The sequence below is a fragment of the Ictalurus furcatus genome, chromosome 5 (genome assembly GCF_023375685.1).
Source record: "Ictalurus furcatus strain D&B chromosome 5, Billie_1.0, whole genome shotgun sequence".
Lineage (NCBI taxonomy): Eukaryota > Metazoa > Chordata > Actinopteri > Siluriformes > Ictaluridae > Ictalurus > Ictalurus furcatus.
Genome location: NC_071259.1, coordinates 9,362,517 through 9,386,878, shown reverse-complemented (window position 1 = coordinate 9,386,878; position 24,362 = coordinate 9,362,517). Strand labels below are relative to the sequence as shown.

General features: G+C 37.6%; 1 protein-coding gene across 9 annotated transcripts in view; it reads right to left on the bottom strand.

The window, feature by feature from the left end:
* Positions 1 to 232: 232 nt before the first annotated feature.
* cfap74 (cilia and flagella associated protein 74) overlaps positions 233 to 24,362 on the bottom strand; it is a 74,660-nt gene continuing 50,530 nt past the window's right edge. For 7 of the 9 annotated variants that reach the window (XM_053624695.1, XM_053624699.1, XM_053624701.1 and 4 more), the window contains 17 exons: positions 20,953 to 21,040; positions 19,274 to 19,447; positions 16,004 to 16,137; positions 15,122 to 15,398; positions 14,953 to 15,048; positions 14,668 to 14,822; positions 13,903 to 14,037; positions 13,280 to 13,389; positions 13,118 to 13,173; positions 12,204 to 12,323; positions 11,491 to 11,646; positions 8,013 to 8,142; positions 7,111 to 7,265; positions 4,458 to 4,596; positions 3,966 to 4,093; positions 3,664 to 3,798; positions 233 to 451 (listed from right to left, as the gene is read on the bottom strand). In XM_053624695.1, coding sequence (XP_053480670.1) covers positions 338 to 451; positions 3,664 to 3,798; positions 3,966 to 4,093; positions 4,458 to 4,596; positions 7,111 to 7,265; positions 8,013 to 8,142; positions 11,491 to 11,646; positions 12,204 to 12,323; positions 13,118 to 13,173; positions 13,280 to 13,389; positions 13,903 to 14,037; positions 14,668 to 14,822; positions 14,953 to 15,048; positions 15,122 to 15,398; positions 16,004 to 16,137; positions 19,274 to 19,447; positions 20,953 to 21,040 — 2,302 coding nt within the window. In that variant the 3' untranslated portion in view covers positions 233 to 337. Of the gene's footprint in view, positions 452 to 3,663; positions 3,799 to 3,965; positions 4,094 to 4,457; positions 4,597 to 7,096; positions 7,266 to 8,012; positions 8,143 to 11,490; positions 11,647 to 12,203; positions 12,324 to 13,117; positions 13,174 to 13,279; positions 13,390 to 13,902; positions 14,038 to 14,667; positions 14,823 to 14,952; positions 15,049 to 15,121; positions 15,399 to 16,003; positions 16,138 to 19,273; positions 19,448 to 20,952; positions 21,041 to 24,362 lie in introns of those variants that run through there. The other 2 variants (XM_053624700.1, XR_008385929.1) reach the window with 2 other exon arrangements.

Below are 24,362 nucleotides of genomic sequence, written 5' to 3'. Positions count from 1 at the left end.
CCTACCTGAATAACACCTTTACTGCTGTTAATGGAACAAGTAGAAGTAAGTAAGTCCTAGATGATGTAAATGACGTATCATGTAAAGAAAGAGTGCTCTCACACTCCCCCTTCTGTCTGCCTGCAATACAATATTGAACAAAGTGTACGCTTCTTACTGACTAAGCTGATTAAAGAAAGATTGTCTGAATTAAAAATATGAAAAAAAAATTAATTAAAAACAACAAACCATACAGCTTATAAAGGTTATTTTTAATGATATATAACAATAACAATAAATAACAATATATGATTTAAAACAATGAAGGTTTCTAATTTATATTTGGCTGAAGTCCTATTTAGAATTCAGAATGTGTATGGTGGGACGTGTAGGCCAGGAGAGTGACGCTGTACACTTCAGTCTCGTCTCCTCTTAAAATCAGCGGAACACACATCTGTACCACCTTGTTGGGCTAGAACACACACACACACACACACACACACACACACACACACACACACAATCAATCAATCAATCAATCAATCACTTATAAAATGTCAATTAAAAAGCAAAGATGAAATTTTCTTCTGTATAAATATCTTCATAAACATTTTCATCCAGTTGTAGTAGTCACAGTGTTAACGCACCGTCATCACAACATCCCGATTTTAAGTCATTTTAACAATCCCCTTTTTGATTCTTGAAGCAAGATGATATAAAGTGCTGTGAAAAAGTATTTGTTTTCTTCTGTTTTTGTCTATATCTCATAGTAAATCGTTTTAGTTCTTCAAACGAAATACAGCATGTTCAAACTATTTAGATAGTTTTAGGCAACCTGAGTTAACCTACAATACAGTTTCCATCCATCCATTTTATATAATGCTTATCCTACTGTGTCGCCGGGAACCGGCAACCTATCCCAGGGAGCATGGGGCACAAGGCAGGGTACACTCTGGACAGGGTGCCAATCCATCACAAGGCACAATCACATAAACATTCACACACCCATTCATACACTATACACTTTGGACATACCATGCATGTCTTTGGACTGGGGGAGGATACCAGAGTACCCAGAGGAAAGCATGGTCAGAATATGCAAACTCTGCACACACAGGTCAGTGGCGGGAATTGAAAGCCCAAACCTGGAGGTGTGAGGCAAATGTGCTAACCACTAAACCACTGAACGCCCACACAATACAGTTTTTATTTATATACATATTTTTATTGAACTTAAAATCTGTTTGTGCCACCTTTAGCAGCAATAACTGCAACCAAACCCTTCCGATAACTGGAGATCAGTCTTTCACTTACTTCTAGGACTAGGATTTACTCTTTTGCTTTGGATCATTGTCTTGCTGCATAACCCAGTTGCTGTGCCCTTGGAGGAATTTTGGAGGGTCGGCCACTTCTGGGAAGGTTCACTACTGTGCCGTTTTTTCTATTTGGAGATAATGGCTCTCACCATGGTAACTTTGGAGTCCCAGAGTCTTTGAAATAGCTTTGTAACCCTTCCCAGACTGATATATTTCAATCACCTACTCCTTCATCATTTCTGGAATTTCTTTCAACTTTGGCATAGTAGTGTTACTGGGTAAAACCTTTTAACCAACTTTATGCTGTTGAAAAAGTTCTATTTAAGTGTTGATTTGATTGAACAGGGTTTGCAGTAATCAGGCCTGGTTGTGTCTAAGCCAGCTGAACCTCATTATGAATGCAGTTTCATAGATTTGGGAAAATAGTAACATGGGGGCAAATACATTTTCACACAGGCCCAGTTGGTATCGGGTAACTTTTTTGCCTCAATAACTAACATCATCATTTAAAAAATGTATTTTGTCTTTACTCAGGTTGCCTTTGTTTTATCTTAGATTTTAGTTTAATTTCTGAAACAATTTATATTACAGTAGATACACACACATACACACACACACACACACACACACACACAAAAATACTTTTTGACAGCACGTATAACCATTTTCAGACAAATCTGCCATGCTGTCTGGGCATTAGAAACTCAGCTGCAGTAAGGTGTCTCAATGGTATAATGTTGGATGGTTTAAAACAACATTTTTCTTAGAGGTTTGGATGTTTGAACTAAATTGGACCCAAGCCTCCAAATTATTGAAGCCTTATGTATTTCGCAATTTTCTACATCTTGTCAAGGGGCTTAAATTGAGGTTAATGGGGCATGACGACACAAACATTTCCTAAACTATCTGTGTAACATACTCCTGACTCACAGTGTCAGGAGGTTTATTTAAGATGCTCAGTCGGTGAGCCACTCACAAGAGTATTACATTATCTTTTATTACATTATCTTAAGGCACCTTAAAGCTATATATTTTTGTGGCTGACTGGAAGCATTATGTGTAATGAATCTCAAGTGGAGTTTTTTTTTAATGTGCTGCAAACCATGAAGCAGGGTATACATTCTGTAACTAAATAACTTTCAAATGAGAGAAAAAACAGGGTTACGGTGACTTTGATTATTATACGTAAGTATATTTTATTGATAAATTCCTAGTGGGATTGACTGTAAACCTTGTCTACCTAGTGCATTTACGCAAGGATGTAAACTCCATAGTTAATTAGGTTCATTTGTTTGTTTATCATTTGCACTGGTGTGTTCTATTACAGTTTACTCATTACAGGCAATTAAATAACAACAAACATTAAACATTAAATGAGTGTTCAAAGAATCTAAATCTGCTTATTGCTTATCAGCCTTTTCCAGTTAGACCTATATTTTGATGTTATGAAGGTCAACTTCATAACTTGAACCCTATTTACATTAATAACTTGAACCTGTTTCTGGATGGGTTAGTATTAATATTAATACAGAGTGTTAAAAAAAAAACATTTGACTATCTGTGCAAATTAGCCACGTAAATACAGCATACAATTTTAATGCTTAGTCATCATAAGCTTCAAAGTCACTGTGAAACTTGAACTAATAGTTTTGGAGACTAAAAATCCCTCCGTTCCATTGTGTTTAAATATGATAATGTGTATTAGGGATGTAACCAAATACAAATACATTATACAGAATTAACAAATATTAGCTGTGTTCTAAACACAAACAAATACAGACACAAATAGGAGGCTCACTTTTTTTTTTAGAAAGCTTGCCAGAAAGGGTCACAGGACATCTGGCTGAGATTAAAGATGTGAATCGGGAATGGGAGGTTTTTACTTTCATATGGGCATGAGTGAGTGGTTAAATATGACGTTCATGGGACAAACAAAGAATTTGTTCACAGGTTTCCTTCATTAATATCTGCCTAGTCATAGTCGTGGTGGTCTGAATTAGGCTAATAGTTTGTGTATATCTCAGGAAGGTACAAATAATAATAATAACAATAGTGGTGCAAGCACCACTAATAATAATAATAATAATAATAATAATAATAAACAGTTTTGGGCACACCTCTAGCTGAGACCATTTATGAACTGAGCGGATGTAGCTGAAACTGAGGAACTCTCAGAGCCAAAATTCAGACCCTATTTACATCACATTTAATTAAAAAAACCCATACAAACAAACAAACAAAAACACCGCCTGGTTTTGGCCACGTCCACTTCAGATTTACATCCAAATACAGGTACAGATATGAATATTTGGAGATAAAGATAGTGCCATTGCATTATACCACTAATGTGCATGTTACAATTACGTACTGTGTGCCCAGCAGGTGGTGTCCAAGCAACTGTGATGGTGCGTCTGTGACCTGCATCCACGCTTCCTTTGGTGGGGTCCACACTGAACCCATGCTGTTGAAGACCAGTTACATTCTCCCATAAAAACTCTCCATTCTACAAGAGGGGAGACAAAAGGAGAAAGTGCAGAAAAGATGAGTGAAAAGCAGGAAGAAAAGACAAGAGGAGAGATAGTAGTGTAGGATATTTAAATTCCCCACATAATTAACGTTGACAATCTGTCAAAGTGTCTTCAGGTCTGGAAGATACAGTATAAAGTGTACCTTCTTGTTGTGTGGTTGTGAGCTATGGATGCAGCCCACCTCTAACTCCCTCACTGCGGCTGACACCTGGCCCTCACGATACACACTCCTCAGAGTCAACAACAGAGGTGTAGGCAGCTTTTCCTTCTCTGTGTGAGTGTCATCCAACAAAGACACAATAATCAACAAATGACAGCAAACTTTTTAAAAGCTCACGTTCCTTTTCTCATAGTTTCCAGGCCAAACATGCTACGCAAGTTCACAAACACATGCTCAAGACTAACCACTGCCAAACTTACAAAGCTTATTTATCCAAAGTAAATGTAAATGTCAAACATTTACATAACTGCACTGAAAAAAGGTGTGCAGTTCAGTATTTAAAAAAAAGACAACAGCTGCAATCATATCAAGAGTGGACAAAAGCTGAGTTGTATATTATGACGACTGTTTAAGATAAAGTGTGGAAAGAGATATTTCTCTGGAATATCACACAAACTAGTTTATATTCTGTACCTGTGTTTGCTGTTTTGCCTGCACTGTATATGTTTGGATGGATGAGTGATTCAGAGCACAGGTCTAATGGATCACCACCACACACAAACATGTTGTAGCACTTTGCTGCACCCCATAACTCCAGGTCACACACTGTTTGCTGTCTCACACACACACACACACACACACACACACACAGGATGTTAAAATTAATAATACATTACAAGGAGTTACCTATATGACACAACAGGCATATGTAAATAAATATGTGTGCCAGCCTGGGAAAAAACTTTACATGGTCCAATTATAGCATTTTCTCCTATATATGGTCGAGAAAACTCAACCAGAAGTAAATTTACAGTTTGTAAGGAATAACAGGATGGACCATGCTGTTATGTATAAATAATCCATGCTGGGGTGATGTGAACGTGACATGAGGCATCCACAAAACAAGTTGGTTCCTGTTATCACTTGCTGTATAGCAACAATAAACAGGCGTTCTCTCACCAGCATCTCCTTTTCTCTCGTTAAAGTGACAAAAAAAGGCAGCTTGTCATTTTACAGAGAAACCGACAAGGGTAAATGTCACTGTCCAGAAGAATTTCCTGTGCTGGGAATCTTTACATAGCACAGTGGCTGTTACAAATTGCTGACACCTAAAAGTCCTTCAATAAATGTTACATGAATGTCGATTAGTAATAATAATAATAATAATAATAATAATAATAATAAAAACCTCACAACATGAACTATACAGTGTGTAGGACAAGACTACACACACCTGTGAAAATTGCAGGTTTTTGTGATGTAAAAAATGAAACTAAGAAAAATCGTCTGATCTTTTCCAAAAAAATTTAAAAAACAAAGAGAAAGATTTTAACTTGGCTGCATAAGTGTGCACCCCCTTTTATAACAGGGTATTTATGAAAGGACAAGAAGTAAACGTATCAGGGAGGCTGCTATGAGACCTACTTCAACATTAAAGGAGCTGCAGGAAAATCTGGCAAGTACTCGTCACTCCCTGTATGTGACATCAATATCTCATATTCTTCACATGTCTGGGCTATGGGGCAGGGTGGCTAGGTGGAAGCCCTTTCTCCCCCCAAAGAAATCCACAAGACATCCAAGCATACCCAAATTTCACCAAAACCAAGGTAAACTTTTTGGGCATAATTCTAAAAGATGTGTTTGGTGCAAAAACAAAAACAGCTTAGCACCTAAAGAAAACCATGTCCACGGTGAAGCATGGTGGTGGCAGCATCATGCTATGTCGCTGCTTCTCATCAGCTGACTCAGGTCAAGATAGTGGGAATCATGGATAGCTCCAAATACCAATCTAAATTTGGCACAGAACCTGCAGGCCTCTGTTGAACAGCTGAAGATAAAGAAACATTTCACCTTGCAGCACAATAACAAAGAACAAATCCAAGTCAACAAAGGAATGCTTCAGAAGAAGATGATGATCAAGGTTTTGGGATGGATCAGTCAGAGCCTGGATATAAATCCTACTGAAAACCTGTGGAATGACTTGAAGAGGTTTGTGCACAGGAGATCTGCTCACAATTTGATGGATCTGGAGCATTTTTGCAAGGAAGAGATTGCAAAAATTGCCAAATCAAGATGTGCTATGTTGGAAGACTCTTACCCCCTGACCTGTATGACAAGCAAAAGGTGCTTTAACAACGTTAACACATTTATGCAACCAGGTTATTGAACAAAACAAACAAAAAACCAACCAACCAAACAAACAAAACAACAAACAAAAACAACATTGAAAAACTTGAATTTTGTTAGTTGCTATGTTACTTTAAAGTTAGAAAAAGATCTGACATAATTCATCTTGTTTTTATTATTTACATCAAAGAAACCTGCAATTTTAACAGGCGCATGTAGACTTTATGTGTCCGATGTACGTTTTTGCTTGGTAAACAACATGCAGAAATGCACTGCGATTGAGCTGTTACTGTAGATACAATCGCGTATTAGAACAAGCACGTATTAATAACCTCTTGTTCATGTTACAGCTAGAACTACTGCGCATACAGTGATGTTACATAAAATTACTGATTAGGCTCATATTTGTTTTGCGATTAAACGTAGCTATGCAACAAACTGATCACAGCATGACATTCATTGCATGAAACAAGCACACCTAGAAAGGGGCAAGACAAGACTGGAAAGTATCATAAATAAAAATATTTCCATGTCAAAATATACAGTATTACTGGCAGAAAAACGGTTGGGGGCTATTGTCCAGAATTTAGCTGCAGCAACATGCACCAGATTTCCCCAAACTGTCAGACATATACACAACTCTACTGTGACTACAATATTAACTCAGCAATTCTTGGTGTAATCCTTTTGTGCATTTGGATATGATATATGAATATGTAAGAACCAAAAGTCTGAGGGTAAAATCGAAAGCTGTTTTAATCTCATTTAAGCAAATGCCATTAGATCAAGATATTTGAGTTTTAATTGCATACCAGGATTTTTTAAACAGTGTAAACCATTGAATAACGTATTCTTCAGTTCTAAATGTAATTGGAATAAAATTTTGCGTTTGCTTTTTGACTCAGACAGTTGGACGTGGATGTATAAGACTTTACATGCTTTAAACATGTTATTTTTGATCAGTTAGCTACAGGTGATTTACTGACTGAAGCTCTCTCACGTGGTTCATAAGTTGAACATGGAGTGCATCTAGGTAAAGTAGACCCTCATGATCAGGCTGGAACATCACAGTGATGTCTTGAGTTTTACCGGGGGCAATAGTGCCCTCTGTGGGTGACACACTGAACACACTCTGACCGCTGTAATTCTGAGTACCTGGGAGGAACAACAGAAAAAAACAGAAAGGTGTGTTTCAAAGCTACAGAACAATTTAGAGCTTCAGAAAATTAGTGCTGGTCACAGTAGCTGTAAACTGTAATTGCATAGCACGTCTCATTCTTATTCCACCACTGGATTTACAATTATAACAAAAACTTACAGCCTACATTATGATTTGACCACCAAAGTGCTGTAGGGAGGTAATGATGCAATATTAGCATTATCTGGTAGCAAGTAGCTAAGAAACGTAGTGCAGGCACAGCAGACAACAGCAACAACAACAGAATCATGTTAAACTGCTGGAGTATGTAAAGGTGTTGGACCAGCGGGTCTCAACGTATGGCCTGCAATCTTTTTAAAATCAGTTATGTTCAGTATTTATCTACTGTAGGCAGTATGTTAACCTACACAGCGAGGAAAAAAACATGGAAGCACATTTGCTTTGCTAATAAAATACATGTAATCTCAGCAATAAGAGTAGGTGCTCGACAGACTTTAGCATTATCTATTATGTTCTTAGATCAGGACTGCACGGATTTGAAATCCACCTGACAGCATCAGCTCTCCTAATGATATACTATAGCATAACACGGTACTCATATCACGTCATTATACTTTAATAGCTGACTAATGCACACAGATAAGGTCATGATTAATGTAGCAACCCAGAAGACTTGCTTTAAACAGTCCAACCTGTTATTTCTATCCTACCCTAAGTGTGCAGAGTGTAAGAGTATGCATTACCTAAAGTTATGGATGGTGTGGAATACTTGGTGAGGAATGCTGGAAGTAAGCGTGTGTCACTGTGTTTGGAGAGGCTGAGGCTGTCCAACAACACTTTGAACTGTACAAGCAGAGTGGAAGAATTCTGAAGCTGCACATTAGTAAAAGAAGATGGGAAAGAGAAAGAGAAACAAGAGCATTACACACACTAGGACTGACTCCTTATATTCTGATCACTAACATATAATTATCAATTTGACAGATGCAGATTAAAAAAAATATCTGACTCTGAAGATCACAGCACTGCTGGGTCACACTGCCAATGAACCACAGATTAAAAATACAACAACTCTTTACAATCCTCCATATAATTAGCAGTAAAAATCTACACACATTGCACCAGGTCTGTATTAGCATCACATGAAGGTATCAGTAATGAAAGGAAAAAAAAATATACATACTCTGCTTAGGTCTTAATTTGAGAGCGTGTTAAGCTTATTTATCTTGACACACCTGAAGTAAATTATAATATGAACAGTGCTTCTTGTCATATACTGGAAACATCCATTTGTGTGGACTGTAAATGTGTGTGTGTGTGTGTGTGTGTGTGTGAATGTGTGTGTGTGTGTGTGTGTGTGTGTGTGTGTGTGTGTTAGCATCAGCATTACGATGTGCAAAAGTATGGTATTTTTCCTAGGAAATCTTTTTACATTCTTTTTCAAGCCATATACTCTCTTATAACAACTCCAGAATTACTAGCGCCCAGCATGAGCAAAAATGAATATAAAAACTGAAAAATAAATGACATGAGTGACACTTCAAGCTTTAACATAGAGATACTTTGGTTTTCTTTTAAAAAGAATATCAAATTGTAATACTTTTAAAATTATTTTAGGTCAATAATGTTCCCAAATATATTCTGATAGACAGATACAGTGGATATAAAAAGTCTACAAACACCTGTTAAAATGGCAGGTTTTTGTGATGTAAAAAAAAATGAAACCAAGATAAATCATAAATCTTTTTCTACCCTCAATGTGAAATTACAACATATAAAAATTAAGTGAAAAACTATTAAGTGAAACATTTTAGGGAAAAATAAAAAAAAGTTACAATAACCTGGTTGCGTAAGTGTGCACACCCTCTGATAATCAGGGATGTGGCTGAGTTCAGAATTAACCAATCACATTCAATCTCATGTTCAAAAGTATTTATCATACAGCCGTCATCAATGAAATTATTCTGATTAACCCCAAATAAAGACCAGCTGTTTCTGTAGAACCTTCTTCACATCATCTTGGTTTCATCTGACTACTGAAGCCAAGGTCTGCAAAGAGCTTACAAAGCATGTACAGGGCCTCACTGTCGAAAGGTATAGATCAGGAGAGGGGTACAAAAACTTTCCCAAACTTTAGATGTACTATGGAACACCGTGAAGGCCGTCATCAACGAATAGAGAACATGGAATACCACAGTGACATCACCAAGAACAGGGCGTCCCTCGAAAATTTATAAAAGGACAAGATAAAATTTTACCAGCAAGGCTGCCAAGAGACCAACAGCAACAAAGTACTGATTACTCTCTGCATGTGACAACAATCTCTCGTATTCTTCACATGTCTGACCTATGGGGTAGGGTGGCTAGACGGAAGCCCTTTCCCACAAAAAACATCCAAGCGAGTCGATTTCAGTGCAAAACCGTCAGGTGTCTGCTAGTAAGCTGAAGAATTTCCCCTTTGAGCATGACAGTGACCCAAAGCATACATCAAATCAACTAAGGAATGGCTTAACCAAAAAAGGATGAATGTTTTTGAATGGCCTGAGTCCAGAGTCCACGCCTAAATCTGTTGGGTGACCGGAAGTGTACAGGAGATGCCCTTACAATTTGATGGATCTATAATGTTTTTGCAAAAAAGCGTGAGAAAATATTGCCAAGTCAGGATGTGCCACGCTGATAGACTCTTAGCCAAAAAGACTGAGTGGTGTAATAAAATCAAAGGGTGCATCAACAATATATTAGTTTAGGGGTGTGCACACTTATGCAACCAGGTTATTGTAACTTTTTTAAATTTTTCCTATTTTTTATATATTGTAATTTCACAGTGAGGTTGGAAAAAAAGATCTGACATGATTTATCTTGGTTTAATTTTTTTTTTCACAAAAACCTGCCATTTTAACAAGGGCTGTGTAGACTTTTTATATCCACTGTAAAGTAGGGACCAAAAGTTCCTTTTCTGCATTGTTTTCTAACTTTATAAAATAATTTTCTTTACACATTATATTGTTGACAACAACTTGAGTGTAAAGCAGAATCACTGAAAAATTTACAAGAATTTCAGAATTTCTTAGTATTTGGTTTTGTGCCCTTTTTGCTGTAATGACAGTGTGCACTCGAGCTGGCGTGGACTCCACAAGTTTGTGCAAAAGTTTATGATCCAGTTTAGATCAAATCCACCAGCGTGTCATCTGAACACATGCTTCAATAGAAGAGATTAGGCTTGAGCAAAATTTGACATTTTGTAAAATACAGTTAACATTGTCAATAGCACACACTTACTTACATTTAAATAGGGACCAATAATTTTAAATATTTCAAAATTCTAAAATAAAACCCCCCAAAAATCCTATTTAAAAAACCCCCAAAACAAACAGATTTTTGAACCCCCCCCACCCGAAAAGAATTTTGAACCCGACTCTCTCTGTCATGGATATCCCGGAAGGGACTCTGGCCTACAGTTCCCAGCAGCCACTGCACCACACAGCATCATCACATGACCACTTGCACCTGATTCTCTTTCACTTAAAGAGCACCTATATGTATATAGCCACAGTTCGCACTGTCCCCTTAGTCTTGCATTTGTCTTTCATTGCTGCCTTTGTTTTCATGGTCTTTGTTAATGTTTTATTCTTGCCTTAGTGTTTTGGTTCCTGTTCATAGTTCTTGTTTTGTGTTTTGTTTTGGAATTCATTAAAACTGAAAATCTGCACTTGCATCCGTCTCCACCTCCAAATCGTGACACTCTCTCTCTCGTTCTATTTTTTAAAAAGTTTTTAATTTCGCAGAATGATTATATGTGACAGGAACTCTAAGTGTATAATTTAATTTAAAATTAATGCAACGTGTTCCCACATTGCAGCCAGTCTTTTGCATAGATGACAGATTTCTCTGTCTGTCTTAAATGGACTCACATCTGCCAACATTCTTGACATTAAAGTCAGTAATAGGTACATCTATGACACACTAAAACATTCACCCATACCATTCCATAACCAATTATCATTTAATCACATATTTTACATATGGTAATGAAGGCTTACTCACAGCCAGTAACTGGTTAGGTTTAAATGGATGACAGTTTAAATTTTTGAGTTTAAATTAGTTACCCCTACTACTACTTCTGTAACGAAAAAACTAGTCCACACATTTATTTTGATGTTCTCTGTCATTAAATAGTGAAGTGAAGTGACAGTAATTCTACACTATGAATTATGGATTTACCGTAAGTACTTGGCTAGTGCTCTGTTTCTCCAGCACGTATCCGAAGTCCAGGATTTGTCCCTCATGTGCACAGGTGACGAGAGGTTTAATGCCCTCTCCACACAGCGTGAACTCCAGAGTCATTTTACTGCAACTCACTTCCAGTATTTCACGATACTGATCCAAAAACAAACAAACAAACAGACAAACAAAAAAACCTGATTTTACATTAGTGTATATACAACATGCTGTACAGCATACTTTGTAATTCTTATGCTGGCAGACTTCCAGTTCTACTTCCCATCAGAAACTGCTTATCTACAGGTCAGTAACTTATAAATGAGTATAAATAATGTCAACTGGAATTCATCTGCAATTTATTAATACAAAAATAAAATTCTGTTATGAAAAATTGCATATTCTAATTCCTTATAATTTCATATTTACAAAGATCACTCATTTATTAACACAAGAACAAATGCAAGATGGACTTTTTTCTACCTAAAAGGCACAAGGGTTGATAATTCTTCATATAAACACAATCTTGTGAACCCTTACTTATTAGACCTGCTTATGCAAGAATGTATGCCTAAAATACCTTAAATGCTTCGTGTTCCTGAAACACTGGATTCTCCAGCTATTTGTTATAGAACTGAATTCAGTACAATATGATCTGTATCTCTTTATGTGAGGGCTTATTGCCCTACACACCACTAGAGGCCAGTGCTGTTTACCTTTTTACCCAAAGCTGGTTTAAAAGCCAGCAAGAGTGTGTGTGTCTCTCCAGGCCTGACTCCTCGCATCGCATTCAACACAGTGAATGGTCCATTTAAGTCCAGCAGTGAAGACTTCAGCTACAGCTCATGTTAAGAAAGACATGTTGCTGGCACTTTAATACAATCAGCTGACATAAATAAGACAGGGTTCGTGGTATAAGAGCAATAAAAAATGTTGGCACTTTTAGGAAAATAATCAACTTCAGGGGTGGTAACAATAATTCCACGTTGTGTCGGAGTGCATAACACCACCCTGTCATTGATTGTTTCCTATTACTATTTCCTTGGTGGTGGTTGGACAAAATCTGTAGGAGGCAAAATCCAAGACAAAATCCAAGATGGCGGAAAATGTAATCGGGCGGAAACTGACGTCTAGGGTATGTTGAACTCATCTTGACCCAGAGAATCCAGGGATTTTAAATTTTAAATTTAAAATTTTGGATACATAGATTCAAAATTTATGACCATAAATATACTTCGAAATTAGGCCCAAATTTGACCCAATGGTTGCACTAGATCGTTGGCAGCCCTTGGCCCAAATTTGGTCAGAATGTTTGTTCCTTAGACTTTTTACTAGATGGTTCTATGGGCTGCCATACACACCCTAGCCAGCAGCAGCAGAAGGGGCTTAGTGATTAGAATATTTGCCTCGCACCTCCAGGGTTGAGGGTTTGATTCCCGCCTCTGCCCTGCGTGCATAGAGTTTGCATGTTCTCGCTCTGCCTTGGGGGTTTCCTCTGGGTACTCCAATTTCCTCCCCCAGTCCAAAGACATGCACTGTAGGCTCCAGGCTTCCTGTGACCCTGTGTAGGATAAGCAGTATGGAAAATGGATGGATGGAAGTTGCGTTGAAGTTTGCTTCAGAAGGATACCTTCACAAACTCTGAACAAATGTTCTGGACTGTCACCTTTCTCAAAACCTTCTGACCTAAAGCAAAGAAAACAAATAAAAAAATCAAATCCCTCCCAATCACCCGAGTCAAAGCAGTAGCAATAAAATAACTGATATGTCTACAAAGGAAGACCTAGCTTACCTACTGCCACCTGGTTGAAGTTGATGGTGGTTTCACCATTGTCAGAGATGACCATCAGCATGGGTCGAACAGCTTCGCAATGCAGCTCCAGGTACAGTGTGTTATATGGGCTGTAATAAGGGTTAAATTTTTATTAATCCAGCTCTGGCCTCAAGCAAACTGACAAAAGAACAAAATAAAGTTATTCTTTACTAGTCAGCCCTCTGCACAATTGTCCTAAAAAATTGTGGCAATGAATGGTTTCAGTCAACCAGATCATTTTAAAATGTCTATTACAGGTACATCAAGACCACTGGGAGCAAAGATTTTTCACCAAACAGCCAAGGGGCTTCAGTTTCTTCTGCTTGGAAAAGCTGTCAAAATGAACCACAGTACCTACCTTGACTTACAACTACTAAAGAAATAATAATTTGGTCAGAAATATGTGTAATTGCTTTTTGTTGTGATGGCTACAGTGGACAATACATCAGTCACACACATTACTCACAGACAAGATGCAATTCTATTGAATTTTATATGTGTAAGTTGTACGAAAAGGTACAGATGCTAACCCTGTCCTCAGCTTAGTGTGTGACTGTTTATATAGAATGAATTGTGTGAATTTGTAAGCAATTTCAGTTCACCTGTATAAGGGTTCCTTCGTCTCCTTTTTGTGTGTAATGTCTCCACTGGACACAAAGCATGGGATGACATAACGGCTGCATCTCTCTTTGTAAGTGCGGAGTAGAGAGGCCTTCGCTGCTCTATACTCATGTGAGCTAGAAAAACAAAGAGTGTATTAGCCATGTTTTCACCTAAACAGCCCTTTTTGTTCAGAACCTGATCTGAATGGAATATGGAATATATATGGCCAAAAGTTTGGGGACACGTGACCATCATAGCCATATGTGGTTCTTCTCCAAACTATTGCCTTAAAGCACACAGTTGTGTAGGATGTCTTTGTATGCTGTAGCATTACAATTTCCTTTCACGGGAACTAAGGGGCCTAAACCTGTTCCAGCATGACAATGCCCCTGTGCATAAAGCAAAGTCTATAAAGATATGGTTTACCAAGTTTGGAGTGGAAGAACTCGAGTGGCCTGCACAGAGCCCTGACCTCAACACCACTGAACAATTTTGGGATGAACTGGAACACTGGCTGCCTCCTCGCCCCAACATCAGTGCCTGACCTCACTAACACTCTCTTGTGGCTGAATGAGCACAAATCCTCACAGCCATGCTTCAAAATCTAGTGGAAAGCCTTCCTAGAAGTGCAGAAGTTATAATAGCAGCAAAGGTGGGGAGTAAATCTTCAAATGTTCAAAAATCACATATGGGTGTGATGGTCAGGTGTCCACAGAGCTTTAGCCATACAGTGTATGTCTTGTACACTTAAGAGGAACACTGACTCCTTCTGTATGTCCTCTGGGTTCAAGGCCTGCAAAGGACTTTCACTTTTGGGCGTCAGAGACACTTCTCTGGTCTTCTCCTTCAGCTTGCTTGAGTTATGATTTAGGGGAGGCTTCTTCCCTTTCTTTGGTTCCTCCTGTATCTCATTTTTGTTCTGAAAGCATGGGAAAAGAAAAAACATAAATGCTATTGCTGTCTAGATTAGAATAAAGACAGATATAAATAAAACAGATCCCGAGAGATGTCCAGGCTCAGTTGTCCTCATCATAAACTTTCTTAAATACCTGTAAGTCGTCTTTCTGCGACAGCAGCTGAACAGCCTCTGCCTTGATGACATCATCAGACAGCAATGGGTTGAACGTAACTTGGACCAGACACCTCTGTGGACAAAAAAGTAGCACTGATGTTCTAAAGTTTAACACTTGACAGAAGATTAAACAGAAAGCTCAGTACCTGTCCAGGCAGCACACGTCCTGAAGTGGGTGTCACTGTAATTTCAGAATTTTCTGGAGGAATGAATGTGAAGAATCTGGCACCCACAGGAGAGACGGGGCCCTTGCCAATGCGTGGCATGGGGCGTGTAAAATCATTGAGGCTAGTGTGGGAGTTCAGCACATACAGCACTGCTGTGGACCGATCTCCTACTGCTGTGGCTCCAAACTGCACCAGTGAATTAGAGAGCTCCAGCACCGGGCGCACACCAATCGCACGGCACGGTAATTGAAAGACTCTAAATGGAAAATTGAAGAGACTTTTATGGTACAAAATAGATTAAAACACTTGACTGTCATAATCAGAAATCTAAATAATATGCTAAGGTAAAAATAGGGATAAAAATCTAAGTTAGTGTAACTAATAAGAAGAAACATAAAAGGTGCATGGGGCGAGATTTATTTACAGTATTTATGTTTAAACAACAAAAAATAAAAGCCAAGGTTAAACATTTGTCAGGGTATATGGTATCATGTCATTCCTCATTAAATTGTTATATTATATTTTGTTTTAGATGCTACAGTTATGCAAAAATACATGACAAGGCTCAAAGATGAACAAATTAATAGTTTTATCAGTAATGACTCTGAGAGGAAAAAATAGAGGGACGTGGCAGAATACTGGAAACATACATTGCTTTGAACATGGCATCTGAATAAGACTGGGGCATTTTCCTAACCGATATACACCTTTATTTATATGCAATCAGTCTACCATACTGCTTGCTTCCACATTTATTTTGATAAATAAAAAAACTGGATGCAATGGTGGCTCACATTTTGTACTGACTAGTATTAAACATCTGAAAGGAGAAATGTTTATAACAGGTATGACCTGACATACCTGTTAATTCCTGACTTGCAGGTGAGTTGAAAGTTGTATTCGCCTGCTTTTGAAGCATTGAAGATCAGGTCAATTTCCAGTGTCTGTAGTGGGAGCAGCGTCCCAAAACCATCATTAGGCTGGACATCAATGAACTACACAAAAGAAATCAGCGGATCAAAAATGGTAAATGGTCTGCACTTATATAGGGCCTTCTAACCTTAGCGGTTCTACAAAGTGCTTTACACTGTTTCTCATTCACACACACACACCAATGCAAGGCTCTAGCGTGCCATCGGGAGCAACTTGGGGTTCAGTGTCTTGCGCACAGACACTTCAGCATGTGGAGGCATGTGGGTCGGGGATTGAACCGCTAATCCTACGATTAGTGGACAACCCGCTCTACCACCTGAGCCACAGCTGCCCCAAGATTAAAAAAATTCTCAAAGAATCAGAGACTCTTGTAGACCTTGTGGATGTCCATGAATTCATTATTCACAGTCTTTCAGTTTGTTATTGGTTTGAATCTAGACTTTAAGGTGAAGTAGCCTGATTCACATGACATGTGGTGACATTAATAGTGTAGTTTCACAAAACTGCATTGTAAGAAATGTTGCAGGAATTTTAAGGCTACACTTGAGGTCAGGAAAACACTACTTGGCAGTGCATTTGTGTGAAGAGATTTACCATTCTACCCCAGTCCTATAAACCTTTCCTGAAGCGGCCAATTTAGTGGCAGATGGATTCTTCCCCTAAGTGACCTCCTCTACGTAGGGTGTCGGTACACTGGTCACAGTGGAAATTTTATGCTGAAGTGGTCAGTTTCTAAAAAAGCTCATGGGCACGTGCCATATTACTGACATTTACTATGTGTTCTGGCCTTTTTTTTGGTGAAGATGTTGGAGAAGGGCTGGATTCAAAGGCTACTTGGCATACATTTTGTGTTGCCGTGATGACTCATGTTTTCATTGCGTTCCAGTTTCTACAAAATATGTCATCAGAGCACCATGCAGCTTGTAGCATGTTTAGATGACTACCTGAAGAGACATTTCACAAGATGCCTCACATGCCATGCTCTACACAGCAATCCCATACAGTACGCAAACTACATGCATAGTCATGGGAGAAAGAAAGTACACCCTCCCTCAATTCTATGTTTTTAATTGTCAGGGCCTTAATAACCAATGTGTGGTGCTTACCAACTTCTATCAACAAACAAATAATATCAGGTGACAAAAAAAAAAACACGACAGATTTTAATATGTAGTCACCCCCCCCCCCAAAAAAAAGAAAAGAAAACCAAAAAAAACAAAACAAAACAAACAAAAACCATATAACCCTATAATTATGACCCTGTAAGTCAGTAACATGTAGAACCACCTTTAGCAACAATGACTTTGTTATTTTGTCATTTTCTATAGGAGTTTATCAGTCTCTCACATCGTTTTGGAGAAATTCTGGCCCACTCTTCTTTACAACATTGCTTCAGTTCATTGATGTTTTGTTCATGCAGAGCATTGTAACATCTAAGCGGTGTATATTCCTGTGTGCTAAATAGCTGTGCTTTAATTTTACTTTAATCTTTACACTTAATATGTATATGCTATGAATAACATGTTTGTAAAAATTATGCAGAGAAATGTTTAAAACCCTCCCAATTGTATTTTTCTGGTATCATTGTGAAAACATTAATAACTCCATGTTATCTAGGATACATTGTACATTTAGGATACAGGATACAGCACTATTATCACATGTAGCACATTGCAAATATCACCATTTCACCAATGTACTGTAATAAGTCAAATAAGGCCATATTCAGAGTCAACAACTTAAGTTCAAAAGTTACATAGTATTTATGTGGTGAAGTTTCTATGTATTCAGAATTGATTTTCTAGATTATTAAAATAATCTCTGAGGTCACCAGATTTGTCCAAAAAATAAATCAGGGCATAGAAAATGTATATCGAAGAGCAAGTTCATGTTTTTCTTCACTGTAACGTGTAATATGATATAACAAAGAGACTATGTAAAAAAATTAACAAATGAAAAAAAAACGATTAAGATGATATACTGTATGAATAAAAAGTTTGAAATAAACATTTAACAGGAGTCTAATATAGTGCCAATATATTGTAATTATCACATTAATGACTGCAAGCTTTATTTGGAAGCTTATAAAATAGCACTTGATCAAGTGCATCCTATAATTGTTCACAATGAAATACAATGAAGTGAATTTTTTAATCACACTTTTAATTAAAATTTTTATTTGTTGAATTAAAAATGAGGGAGGTTCTTTTTGCCCAGAAATATTTGTTTTGCCCACCGTTTAAAGAATAAGCTGACCAAACACTCACATGCTACAATTACAGCTCACGAAGTATGTGTAGTTACTAATTTTATCCATAAACTTTGAAAAATGTGTCCTTGAGGTTGAGAGCAGTGTCTCCAATTAAGATGCTGTCACCTCCGATCTCATCCTTGTGAATATAAACCCACACTGTGGTTGTTACAATTAATTAATAAGTAGTTTCGGATTTATTAAGACTGAAGTTTTAACTTTTAACCAAACATTAAAAGGGAACTCATTAAAGAAAAAGGCATGCGTGGGTTTTTTGGCTGTATTAACTCCTCTCTTAACTGGCTTTGGATATGTTTTTATGGAAACTAAAAACATTTCTATAAGTTGAGCTGTGTAAGAGCATCTGCCAAATGCTGCCCCACCCTGCTGCCTGAGAAGCACATACATCTGAGGTCGGAATAACGATATACTCAATTTCAGTATTAAATCCTCACTACGTGTTCCAAACTTAGTGTTACAGTAAATAGTGGAACATTTCTATTACACTATGGTACAAATATTTTATATAATATAAGCATGAAGAAAATTATTATTCTTTTGGAAAATGTCATCATTCATTCCTATCACTTCATTAACAGATCATATAATACATGAATATGTGGCAACTGAAACTAGGTAATGACTTGTTTCTTCAGAAAGTGCTTTCACTGGGGAGTGTGATTTCGTAGAGCCAGAAATAGAGACAGTGTAAAACACTTCATATTAGTGATGCCTTCAGGCTGGTCTATCACTGAAAATGAGTGTAGCCCTATTTCTGATGTGCTCTAATAAAACAGCAGAACAGCTGATGCACATTAGAATCAGTATTCATAATCATCATAATCATCATAATTATCTGTTGTTTTTTTTTTGTTCACTTGTAGTTACTAAATCTCTGTAAATATATATAAACATACTGGGATATATGATTAGTACTCTGTACTCACCTTAGGAATGCCCACAAAACCAAAGTTCTGTGGCAATAAAGAGAGGTTGGTGAGATGCACAGTGGTCTGAACAGACTCGAAAACGGTGCAGTGCCCAAACTCCACCTCGGTGTGGTCAAACTTCAAATCAGAGATGGTCACAACCGCGTGCACAGTGAAGGGAACAGGCTTTACCTATTGGAAAGAAGCCTAATTAGCCTTATTATTTCATGAGTTGCCCTGTTAGAGAGCTCATTATAAAAGTAAAATTAGGAGATGAGTAAGCCAGAGGATGAAATGAGCCATAGAAGCATATGCTAATGGCAGATGTTTACTGGCAAAAAGATGTCCATATATATATATATATATATATATATATATATATATATATATATATATATATATAATTCTCAGAAATGTACAGCTGAACAAATGGTTACATGGTTACATTACAGTTTTTAAATAAAACAGTAACATTTCAGTGGCTTTTGTCATAGCACTACTTCGGAAATCTTGTTTACACACTGCCATTTATTTATAGATTGGAAGAAAAGGAGGGAGACAAGGTGAGAGCAAGAGTGAGAAGCTGTGTGTATTTGCATGTGTGTTATGTGTTGCCGCTTCAATACACTTGTGAGCACTTGTGTGCATTTATAGATGTTACCTTGAGTCAGAAGGACAAGAATGTAGGAATTGTGACAAACAGATGGGTGACAATTTAAAAGTCAAACCAGCAAGTCACTCCAAATCAAAACAACAATAAGTTATTCTGACTGATCACCTTCATCCTATGATGGAACATTTCTATCCTCATGGGCATGGTCTCTTCCAGGATGATTCCGCCCATGTCCACAGGGCTGGAGGGCTCACTGAATCACTTGATGAGTATGAAAATGATGTAATCATATGCTATGGCTTTTACAGCCACCATATTTCCACCTAATTGAACACCAATGGAATTTTGAACTGATGTGGTAGGCAGAGCTCTGTACCGCCATCATCAAAACACCAACAGAGGGAATACATAATTGTCCTCAAAATGATAGGATAGTGCCAAATGTCCTGAGAATCAGCTGGTAGTTTGGCTCACAAAGAGTAGAATAATAAGGTCCTAATAGAAGGTCCTCACAAAAACCAACGTGTGTGTGTATGTGTGTGTGTGTGTGTGAGAGAGAGACAGACAGACAGACAGAGAGAGAGAGAATATGTGTATGTGTATCTGTGTGTATGGGTTTTGAGGATTTGCCATGGGCAATGTTTTGGTCAGGAACACAGGTTTGAGCTCAGCATGAGTCCTGGCCTGGAAGCTGAATCTGAGTGGGTGATAGGACAAGCGGATGATGTTAGATCCTGTTCGCCAAGGATGACTCCATCCTTGTGGAGGGGGGCTTTTTTTGGAAAGGGAAATTTAACCAGAATCCAGGTCAGGGGATTATGGAAGTTAGTCCTGTATTCATACTGATTCCGCTGTATTACTCAGTATGCAGTTATAAAATCTGCAATGCTATAAAATACAATGCATAAAACACACATACAGTATAGCCTCTTATCAAAGCAATACAATGGGGTAAACTCTCTTCCCTCTCATTGAGGCCAACATTTTGAGAGAGAAAGAGAGAGAGAGAGAGAGAGAGAGAGAGAGAGAGAGAGAGAGAGAAATAAAGGCAGCCATGATCTATTTTTGACTTATTTGCACCTACCTGATCAGCCACCTGTATATTCAGAGGTACCTCCAGGACTCCCGTGTCCTGGTCAAAGAAGGACTTGGCGTCCTCTGGCAGGCTACATCTATCAAAAAGACATGAAGGACATGTCAAATATAAACACAGGATTTGTGTAAATGTCCTGCTGATATGACCAGAATTAAAGTTAGACTTCCTTTGTCACTAGTGTTGCTCTTTATACTTGATGTCTGTACATAGTTTTGTTTTTTTTTCTTCATTTTTAGCCACAACACATTCACTAAAATTCACTAAAATACTACTGACTGTAAGAGAGTTTCTGCTTTCAGTTTTGATAAAAAGGAGCTGAACATCAGGCATGTTGGAATATTAACTAATATTATAACATGGACATGATGATCTGTAGAAGAGATTAAAGCTGAGAGGGAGGGAGAGAACAAGGGAGCAAGAGCGAGAGAGACAGCTAGGAAGAGAGAGATTTTAAGAGACAGGAATATATTGAGAGCGGGAGAGAGAAATAAATAGAGCGAAACAAGAGTTGCATTAGTAGTTCCACGTAGTCCAAGGGCTCTACCATGTGAGAGCATGGTAACCATGGTGATTGTGGGTGTAAAGCAGAGTGGAGTGGGATTTAGAGAGGGACATGCAGTCAAATGTCAGATTATGTAATACAATAAGCTCTGCTCAGTAATAATATGCCTAAATTAAACACCATGTAGAGTATAAAAGCTACTAAAGGTCAAACACAGGTTCAAATGCTTGATAAGAAATATTTTCACTTTAACATATGAGCAGTGGGCAAAATTACACAGTATAGTTAAAACAGATGCAAGTCTAAAAATTGTGCAAGCACATTGTATTGCTGTATGCAGTACCGTTCTTCACCTTTCAAGGAGTAAATGCTTCATATAAACAGGAAATTACTGTTTGTCTCTCTGTAGAGTTGCATTAAATAATTGGCTAGCTTTTCCTTTGGAACATTTTTTGCACGTCGCTGAATTGCTGATTTTAAATGCTGTGACTGCCCCTTTATTTATGCAAGACCTCCTAATATAATGAGTAGGGGTATGAGTTTTGCAAAGTCCAAATTCATGCAGGGTTATAAAACTCAGCTTTTTTCTCGCACGTGATCCAGCATTTAACAGAACAGTATAATCCAAACACCCAAGCAATAAAGCCCGGTGTAATTTTGCACATTAAGCCAACGCGTTAAGCAGAAACTATAAGGCTCTGCCGTTTGTACTTGTGAATCTCTTCACAAATAGATCTGCATGATTTGCTCTCAAAACATTCTCCTCCAATGGCTTAGCTATTAGTTAAAATATTTAAAATAGTTAAATTTTAAATATTTAATATTAGTAAAAATATTTTTGAATTGAAATTTCTTAAAAGGAGAAAAAAAACCCCTGAACTCTACAGCTGGGTAATGAAGTGGATATTAAACCTTCTGTACCTCAATAATGCATCCTACAGGGGGTAAAATAAAAATAAAGCAAATCCAATAAAAGGATTATGAACAATGGTGTGTGGTTTGTAATGCTAAATTGCAAGGTTGATTTAACGTGACAACTACATTTAGGCATTCCCAGTCTAGGATCTATGCACCATTTACCCCAGCCATGCTACCATGTGAGAGCTCTACACTGGTGTTATCAATCCCACACTAGCACTGATTTATTTAAGGAATCGCTTGTTCTCGGTTAATGGAGTCTCGGTGGGAGCGTCAATCCTGAATTAGCTTGGCGTGGTGCTGCGGAAAAGCCTTGCAGGGCGTCACATGGCCCATCTGTCGGAAAAAAACAGGCCTGTAGCACAATTTTGGCTTCTGATATGAAAGCACCCCACGCTACCATCCAAATGATCAGTATAATTCCATTTCCATTATTGCATTATTCAAAAAAAATAAATAAAAAAATCAACTACTGCCTAATCCCAGCCCATCAAACTATCTTAAAGACAAATTCTCCTGAAGATAGATCTGTTGTTAAAATGGCAGATTTTTGTGATGAAACCAAGATAAATCATGTCAGAACCTTTTCTACCTTTATTGTGAACTTGTAACCTATAAACCTAAGTGAAAAACAGTAAGGAAAAATATGAAAAATAAAAGTGTACAATAACCTGGTTAAATAAGTGTGCACACCCCTAAACTAATAAGTTGAAGCACCTTTAGATTTTATCACAACAATCAATCTTTTTGGGTAAGAGTCAAACAGTTTGGCACATCTTGACTTTTGCCATTCTTCCTTGCAAAAGCATTCTACCTCTGTCAAATTGGCTGCTCTCTTCAGGTCAGCCTACAGATTTTCAATTGAATTTAGATCTGGACTCTGGCTTGGCCATTCCAAAACCTTGATCTTGCTTTGGTGAAGATATTCCTTCGTTGATTTGGAGCTGTGCTTCAGATTGTGGTCATGCTTAAGGGTGAAATTCCTCTTTATCTTAAGTGTTTTAGCAAAAGCCTTATGGTTTTGTGCCAAAATTGATTGGTATTTGGAGCTATTCATTATTCCCTCCACCCTGATTAAGCTGCAGTTCCAGCTGAAGAAAAACAGCCCCATGGTATGATGCTCCCGCCACGATGCTTCCCCGTGGGGATGGTGTTCTATTGGTGATGTGTTGTGGTTTTTTTGGGTGTGCCAAACATATATTGGTATTATGGACAAAAAGTTCAACTTTGATCTCATCAGACCACAACACATTATTCCACATGGGTTTACCTCTTTATCTGAAGTGTTTTGGCAGAAGCCTTAAAGCGCCCCTATTATGCTATTTAAAAGTGTCTAATTTTGTTTTAGAGGTCTCATACAATAGGTTTACATGCATCCAAAGTCAAAAAATACTTTATAGTACTTTATAAAATAAAATAATTTACACTGCAGCATCACTCGCTCATGGACCTGTTCACTCTAAACTCCTTTCAGAGAGCCTACTCTGCTGTGATTGGTCAGATGTCATATACCCCCCCCCCCAAAAAAAATCTTTCTGGTCGTTTTTTAAATGTTTAAAATTGCTCAAATTAAATTGTTTTTAATGTTTGCAATTTCACATAGAGGGTGGAAAAAAGTTCATGTGAGACATGATTTATCTTGGTTTAATCTTTTTCATCTCAAAAACTATTTTTGATCATTTTCAGGAATTATCTACGAAACACATCTCAAATGAAATTAAATGAAATACATTTCTTTGTCTTTAAATTATAGTCCATCAATGACCTCACTAGTCTGAAATATTCATAGAGCAGTCCTTTAATGATCATTAATATTACAGTTGGTTTGCTACTAGCCTTCTCAACAAAAGTAGAAACATTTTGCACATCAATACAAGTGCACCTCTTCTATACTATATGCTGATTCATTATTTAATACTATGTAGCTATGAAACATAACAGTTGACTGCAGGTACAGTATATTGACCAGTTTTCTTAG